Below are 7836 nucleotides of genomic sequence, written 5' to 3' on the forward strand. Positions count from 1 at the left end.
GATCTTTATAATTATTGTTTCTTTTGAGAACAACCTTGTTAAGAAAAAAATCACCAAGACTAAGGGAGAACACATATACTCTACAGAGCTTCTATTTTCTTCTTAGAGATCTTCCTGAGAGAGATTAATTCTCTCCATAACTTAATCAACGTAAAAATATGCATAAAATCATAGCATGACCTGGAGAGAATCCATGCTTTATTCACCAACTAGGCCTGCTTTCCCTGTACTCTACATTCCACACCTATACTCACCAAATGAAGTTGCAAAAGACGAAAAAGATAAAAATGCAAATACCTAAATGTCTTTTTTTATGTACATTTCCAACTTTTGTGTATTCCAAGAATTTACGATGTAATGTCTATATTTCTAGCAAAAAAGAACTTTTTCTCTATTTGTAGTTGGTGTCTAGAGCAATTCTAATGTAAAGAAGTTTTGCATTTATTTGGTACTGTTGAGTGGCTGAGCAGCAAGGCTGCTATTTCCACTGAGTGGAGATACACAAAGATGACTTAGGAGTCCCAGTCCTCAGGATCTGAGTATTGGTGGATCACACGTGTTACAAAGCAGAAAGCATTAGGAAAAGCAAATCAGTTACTTTGAGCTTCAGATGCAAATAATTTCCAAATTGTCACTGGCCAAAATGCTTTAAACATTCAGGGTTTTGTCACAATTTCAATATAAAGGGGGGAGGGGGGAGCGGGACCCCACAGCTCTATTCCTTTGTCTTTCAGACTCCAAGAACTCATACCGTGGTGGTGCAAACTGGTGACTGGTTCAAAAGAAGTTGGAGGGGGCGTGCAGGACAGGAGGCTTTACCACCAGTCCCTGGGTGCGTCAAGGTCTATGGTGTAAAAACCACTACTCAGAATGGCGGGGTTCATGGACTTTTCACCATGGCCAAACCTTCGATTACCTCTGATGAGCCCCAAAGATCAGAGTAGCTGACTAGGCCAGGTCCCCCAGCAGAAGGGCGCGACGGCTGCAACATCAGCGGTTAAATTGTACAGCCTTTCATAGGCCGGTCTAATGCATCCGTACTAAGATTGTTAACGCTGAGGGTCCCTAGCCTGGGGAAAAACGAAAGGAGGCAGAGGGTAGGGAGACGGGAAGGAAGACAAGGAGGGTGTAGAAAACGGGGAGAGGAGGGGGCGGGACAGCATGGGGAAGGCCTCAGGTTTACGGGAGAGATCGTGGCGTTCCCATAGAAACGTATCCCTCCGCCCATGACCCGCGTGTTAGTCTCTTCAGTTCCTTCCGCGTCGTTTCTTGGCTGTTTCCGCCCAGCTCCTTTGTGCCGCGCAGAACAACGAGATGACGCATGCGCAAAGCGCAGCGGCCACATATATAAATGCGAACCCGGGCTCTTCCTCGTAGTGCCGCCGGGACTCTTGGCGGTGGAAGGTCTGTGTCAGCTTTTGCGTCACTCGAGCCCTGAGCGCTGCTTGCTAAAGAGCCGAGCACGCGGGTCTGTCATCATGTCGCGTTACGGGCGGTACGGAGGAGGTAAGAAGCTGGAGTCCGGTGAGGGACGTTGTTGTGAGTGTAGTGAGCACTGCGAGGCCGTAGGGTTGGCGCGGAGGTTGGGAGACGGTTATTCCGCGTGCGTAATGGCGGCTTAGGAGCACGCCAGACGAAGCCGGAGGCAGCGGAGGCGGGGTGCTGAAGGGAGACGGGATGGCGGGTGTACATCTCTGCCGAGTTCCGTACTCTTGGGCATTTTTGTGGCCCAATCCAGCCTAAAGCAGGGTTGAGATGACGGTTTTCGCGTTGCCTTTCTCGGAGCCGCCCGCCGGCCCCCCTCCCCCCCGCCCTCGGCGGCGGCTGCCATTTTGCGCACATTGACGACCGTGGTGGCGCATTTTCTCAGCGCTTTCCCGCCACTTCAGCCGACAGATCTGGCCGCAGCTGTAAGATCGTGGTTGTGTTTGAGATAGAACGAAATTGGCAGCTGTGAGCTGCATGTTCTCGTCAAACAATCGGTTAAATTGCGGAATGGGAATGGGGACGTAATCTGCGACTGGCGGCTGGGTTTTTTTTAGTTATTTCGAGCGCGGTTTATGGCTCTGGGGCGGGGAGCTGGAGTCTTGGGCGAGCCTGTGCCTGGGACGTTTGCCCCGGAGGACGAGAGCCGGCGCAGCCCTGCTCTCCTGGCCCGGCCCCTACTGAGGCCCTCCCGCCGCCGACGCCGCTGCCGCTGCGGGCCAGCGCGCTCCCGGTGCGCCCGGGGCTGCCGGGACTCATGGGTGGGGCCGGGCCAGGTCCCGCCCCACGCCTCGGTGTATCCTACCACGCATTTCTGCTTGTGTTCGGGAGGGTCACCCCGCATTATTTAGAACGTTAACAATTTTGTCAAAAGTCTAGTTTCTCAGGGATTTGCGGACTTTCACCAGTTTTACGATTAAGTTTAGTCTTGGATAGAGGGCATTAAATGTGCTTTACCCAATCTTGAGGATGGCCCGTTTTAAGGCAAATAAGTAATTGAAACTTGGGCCAGATTTTGCATAACGTGCATTCTTCTATTTGCGTTTTTAAACAGAAACCAAGGTGTATGTTGGTAACCTGGGAACTGGCGCTGGCAAAGGAGAGTTAGAAAGGGCTTTCAGTTATTATGGTCCTTTAAGAACTGTATGGATTGCGAGAAATCCTCCAGGATTTGCCTTTGTGGAATTCGAAGATCCTAGAGATGCAGAAGATGCAGTACGAGGACTGGATGGAAAGTAAGATGTTATGAATCTTCTGTTCATTAAAATATGCTGTGGCTAGATAATGAACTTAGTGCTAAGTTTGGATTCTGAAGTCTGGAAGAGACCTTAAATAGCTGGTCATAGTGTTAAATGCTAAAGGCACACGAAGGTTAAAGAAGATAGCGGAGATGGAGTTAGGGCTTGGTAAAGACCGCCAAAGTTTGTTGGGGGGGAAGGAGTGGTTGGAAAGAGTGAGTGGTTGGAAAGAGTTCTTTTTAAATCTATTAAGTCCTGAATATATTTTTAACTTTAGAATTTTGTTAATTTGCTTTTATTAGGGTGATTTGTGGCTCCCGAGTGAGGGTTGAACTATCGACAGGCATGCCTCGGAGATCACGTTTTGATAGACCACCTGCCCGACGTCCCTTTGATCCAAATGATAGATGCTATGAGTGTGGCGAAAAGGGACATTATGCTTATGATTGTCATCGTTACAGCCGGCGAAGAAGAAGCAGGTATTTATTTTAATAAAGGAATGGTTGGTATTCTAGTTAATCAAGTAATTCTTTTATTAGCAAGGCAGAAACTAGTGTTTTTCTATAAACTTGAATGTTAATTGTACAGGTGTATTTTACAGTTTTTGTTTAATTAAAAAAATGTTACTATATTAATAATCAACCTGGTCAAAACCTTTCAGGTTTCTTCGTTTGAGTCAGTCGCCTTGATTCAGAATGTCACGAGCCTTATGATATCATGCTGAGGCGCCTTGCAAATCCGACAATTAAGATCCTCCTAGACCTTGAGGTGATCAGCATAAGAGGCCAGATCCCCTCGAGTCATCTACACCTAGCTTCACCTTATTCTTTAAAGGGCAGAAAATTTGAGACGGTGATCGCCGTAACAGTAAATTTGGCTTACAATTGGGGCCCCCCTCCGGTTTAGAAAGAGGAACACCAGATTGACCACATTCCCAACTAGAAAAATCTTCTTGCGTCAATCAAGCCTCACCTGGCTCATTTGGCTGTCAGTTTGATCGTCGTTAGATTGAAGAAAACATCTAGATGCAGCGATCGGCTATAGATACTTCTAGATCGTCTAGATCTACTAGACCATGGGCCAAAGAGGGTCGACCTGCAAACTTGCAAGGTTTATTTTAAATACACATTACAGTGTTTTATATTATGTAATTCTAAGTTGTAATTCAGCTTTTAACAAATCTTTTTTTAGGTAGTAAAAAAAAAAATACTCAACAACTAATAGGCCCAGAGTTTATTTCCAAATGAGACACTAAATTTAAATAGTTTTGAGATTTGATTTCAGCAGAGGCACACAAACTCTTAAAAACGAGTTATTGTCTGACATTTTGTTTTTTCTCTAACTTGAAAAATAGGTCACGGTCTAGATCACATTCTCGATCCAGAGGAAGGCGATACTCTCGCTCACGCAGCAGGAGCAGGGGCCGAAGGTGAGATCTTGTTTAACTGAAGTCTTTCTGTATTATTATTAAATTCACTGGTAGTCCAAGACAGAAAAAGCTCATTATTTTTTTTGGAGACAGGGTCTTGCTCTGTCACCCAGGCTGGAGTACAGGGGCATAACCACGACTCAGTGCTGCCTTGATGATCTCTTGTGTTTAAGCAGTTCTGCCTCAGCCTCCCGAGTAGCTGGGACTGTAGGCACTGCCACCATACCCAGCTAATTTTTATTTTTGTAGAAATGGTCTTGCACTGTTTCGCAGGCTGGTCTCAAGCTCCTGGGTCAAATGATCCTCCCGCAGTGCTGGGATTATAGGCATGAGCCACTGCACCGTTCCCCAGTTGAAGTCTTAACAGGCCAAAAAAAAAAAAACTGTGGAGATGGACTTAAAGTTCTTTATTTTAGGTCAAGGTCAGCATCTCCTCGACGATCAAGATCTATCTCTCTTCGTAGATCAAGATCAGCTTCACTCAGAAGATCTAGGTCTGGTTCTATTAAAGGATCGAGGTATTTCCAGTATGTAACACTTTTTTTCCTTACTTGTGTTTGGATTGTTTACATCTTAGCAGTAGAGTGTCTTAAGGACATAATTCAAATGGATTGCTTCAGGGAATATTTGAGATGTAAAAGTTTGGAATTTATGTGTAACTTGTAACATAAATATCAACCTAGTTTTACAGATGAAGAAAAGGGCTACTAGAGATTTTAAGGCTTGTTAGGCCGTGTGGTAGAGAAGGGTCCCAAGCAATACAGTTCTAGTGAACACTCTGGGTAGGCATGTTGCTATAAACTTTTCTGGCTTCAGATTGGATGATACTAGCTCTGAAAGATGGTAATTGATTTTCCCGACAAAAAGGCCTATTAGAACCAGGAAAAGAGATCAGAAGCAAGTAGAAACATCTCATTTTTGGAATGATGGGGTTGATTTGAGACACTGGAAAGTTGACTAGGGCAGTAGTGTGTACACAGAAATGAATGTGGATTTTTTTTTTTTAGACCGTTCCAGACCTGAAAAAACTAAAGAACCAGAGCTTTACTCTTTGTAGAAGGCCTTAAAAGGAGATAGAATGGAAAAAATTGTAAAATAAGTATTGCAACATGTAATTAACAATATTGTTATCTGTACCAACGATAAAACCGTGGTACAGAATGCTACTGGGAGTTAAATTGCTGTTTAATAGCACAAAACCTTTAAATGCAGGAATTCTGAATCTTGTTGTCTATTTGAGAAAGCTATGAACCATCTCTTTAGGTGGTTCATATTTAAAAGATAGATATGTCAGTCTGATTTGGTTTGTCTGACAGATTGATGGCTCTCAAACATAACTTGATCCAGGAATAAAGCCTTACTAACGGGGGGTGGCTTTCTTTTCGTCTGGCCTTATCACCTGAATTAGTCTCAGTTCAGGGGTCTGGTTATTTTCATCCTGCCTTAGCCTCCTGAGTAGCTGGGACTGCCATTGTGTACCACAGTGCCCAGCTGAGGGATCTGTGCCTTAAGTGAGGTTAGTTTTGCTTCCTTCACACCAGTCTCATCAAATGAAAACCATGTATTTCCCTTGGATATTACTCAGTGTTTGAGAATGTTATACCTGTACAGAAACTAACCAATTGAGTGATAGAAACAAGTAATTGAAATGGTGGTTCCTTATGTCTGGTAACAGTTTGACAGTGTGTTAGACAGAATAAGGCAAGTGTTGCATCTTGTTTAGTTTTAGCTTCTTTATGCCTAACCAACCTAATACAGTGTTGAGTAGTTAAGGAAATTCCTTTGGACTGATTGATATAATTGTGTTTTTCACTTTTTTTATTAAGATCCCCGTCGAGGTCAAGATCAAGATCCAGGTCTATTTCACGACCAAGAAGCAGGTAGGGTAAAAATTTGATTATGCTTTTCTAGTTATATGGCACCAATATCCAAAGAGTTCAAAGTGTTTTTAATTGTTGAAATTTTAAGTGTTAACTCTAAACTTAGGTTTTAATGGGAACACAGTACCTTATTTATGTATGTCCTATTTATTACTGGCTGACTTTCCCTGAACAAGGGAATGTAAAACTATAGTGAGAAAGAAGCTTGTGACTTTGGGGATTATATTAAAGAGGCCCTTGTTAGAACTGATAGGTGCATGGAGAAGCATCCTGAAATTGATGTGCTTAAAGCAGAATGTAAAAGATTAATCATGATGTAGTAATTGAGTCATTTTTTGAAAAACAGTTGTTGAAAGATTGGCTTTTGTTAGCAACAACTGGTAGGATGTTTTTCAGTTTAAGTGCAGTCTGACATTTTAAGCTTAGGACATTTGGGGGTTTTACGGTATTGGTGACTACAAGAAAGGGATTGGTTAGTACTCTTTCTTTAATAGAATTTCTCATGTTTTGACAGCCGATCAAAGTCCAGATCTCCATCTCCAAAAAGAAGGTAAGCTAAATGTTTTGTTGCCAAATCTTGCCTGTCAAGTGTGGCCTCTGCAGAATTTGTTTGCTTACTGCTTTGCAGTCTTTGAGCTCTTTGGAGAATTGGTGCTATATAGATTAAAATACTATGCTAAGTTTCTGAAATAATTCTTTTTTTTTTTTGATTCAGTAACATTAGTTTATACTTTTGCTGGAAATACTTAGTCATAAAATGTTAGGGTGATTATTAAGATGTGATTGGTCCTGTGAGTACTTGGTAGAAATTTTGGTAAGATAGATGCCTTTTCCCCACACGTACAATAGATACAAAGTGTGGAGAAAAGTCTTGCAAATAGTTACCTGCCTAGTGCTTCTTTATGACCAGAAAACTTCAAATAGTTGTCATATTTATCTAGTGCTTCTTAATGACCAGAAAACTTCAAATAGTTGTCATATTTAACTGCAAGTTGACCTTGCAATTTTGACAAGGAGGATAGCCTAATTTTTTTTTTTTTTGAGATGGAGTTTTCGCTCTGTCCCCAGGCTGGAGTGCAGTGGCTCAGTCTTGGCTCACTGTAGCCTCCGATTCCCGGGTTCAAGCAATTATCCTGTCTCAGCCTCTTGAGCAGTTGGGATTACAGGCACCCACCTCCAAGCCTGGCTAATTTTTTGTATTTTTAGTAGAGACAGAGTTTCACCATGTTGGCCAGGTTGGTCTCAAACTCCTGACCTTAGGTGATCACCTGCCTCGGCCTCTCCCAAAGTGCTGGGGTTACAGGCGCGAGCCACCGTGCCTGGCCAGGGTAGCCTAATCTTAAGCCAGGGACAAAAGATGAATATATGTAAGTTTCATGTCATTTTTAGGTCTTTGCTATAGGAAATTAGTACCTTAGGCCACCTTTGAAGTTATTGAAAGTTAGTACATGTACATGAGAGTTTCAATTGACACTAATTGGATCCAAACCTAATGTTTTTCTTTTTAGTCGTTCCCCATCAGGAAGTCCTCGCAGAAGTGCAAGTCCTGAAAGAATGGACTGAAGCTCTCAAGTTCACCCTTTAGGGAAAAGTTATTTTGTTTACATTATTATAAGGGATTTGTGATGTCTGTAAAGTGTAACCTAGGAAAGATAATTCAACCATCTAATCAAAATGGATCTGGATTACTATGTAAATTCACAGCAGTAAGATAATATAAATTTTTGTTGAATGTATTAACATCATATGGTCTGAAAATGTGGGTTTTTATTTGGCACATTTAAATAAAATGTTTCTAACTAGA

The 7836-nt window shown here is 42.7% G+C and overlaps 1 protein-coding gene across 4 annotated transcripts; it reads left to right on the forward strand.

Annotated features, from left to right (window-relative positions):
• Positions 1 to 1231: 1231 nt before the first annotated feature.
• On the forward strand, positions 1232 to 7836 carry SRSF7 (serine and arginine rich splicing factor 7). Of its 4 annotated transcripts, none has more exons than XM_008970886.3 (8): positions 1232 to 1506; positions 2540 to 2720; positions 3026 to 3202; positions 4078 to 4152; positions 4569 to 4679; positions 5979 to 6032; positions 6547 to 6582; positions 7541 to 7836. In XM_008970886.3, exons 1-8 carry the CDS (start codon positions 1479 to 1481, stop codon positions 7593 to 7595), a joined length of 717 nt encoding a protein of 238 aa, XP_008969134.1. In that variant the 5' UTR covers positions 1232 to 1478; the 3' UTR covers positions 7596 to 7836. The 4 variants fall into 4 exon arrangements, with proteins under 4 accessions (XP_008969134.1, XP_008969135.1, XP_008969136.1 ...); XM_008970887.4 differs by having other exon boundaries at positions 1240 to 1506; positions 4569 to 4670; XM_008970888.3 differs by lacking the exon at positions 6547 to 6582 and having other exon boundaries at positions 1255 to 1506.

Source organism: Pan paniscus, chromosome 12 (assembly GCF_029289425.2).
Source record: "Pan paniscus chromosome 12, NHGRI_mPanPan1-v2.0_pri, whole genome shotgun sequence".
NCBI lineage: Eukaryota > Metazoa > Chordata > Mammalia > Primates > Hominidae > Pan > Pan paniscus.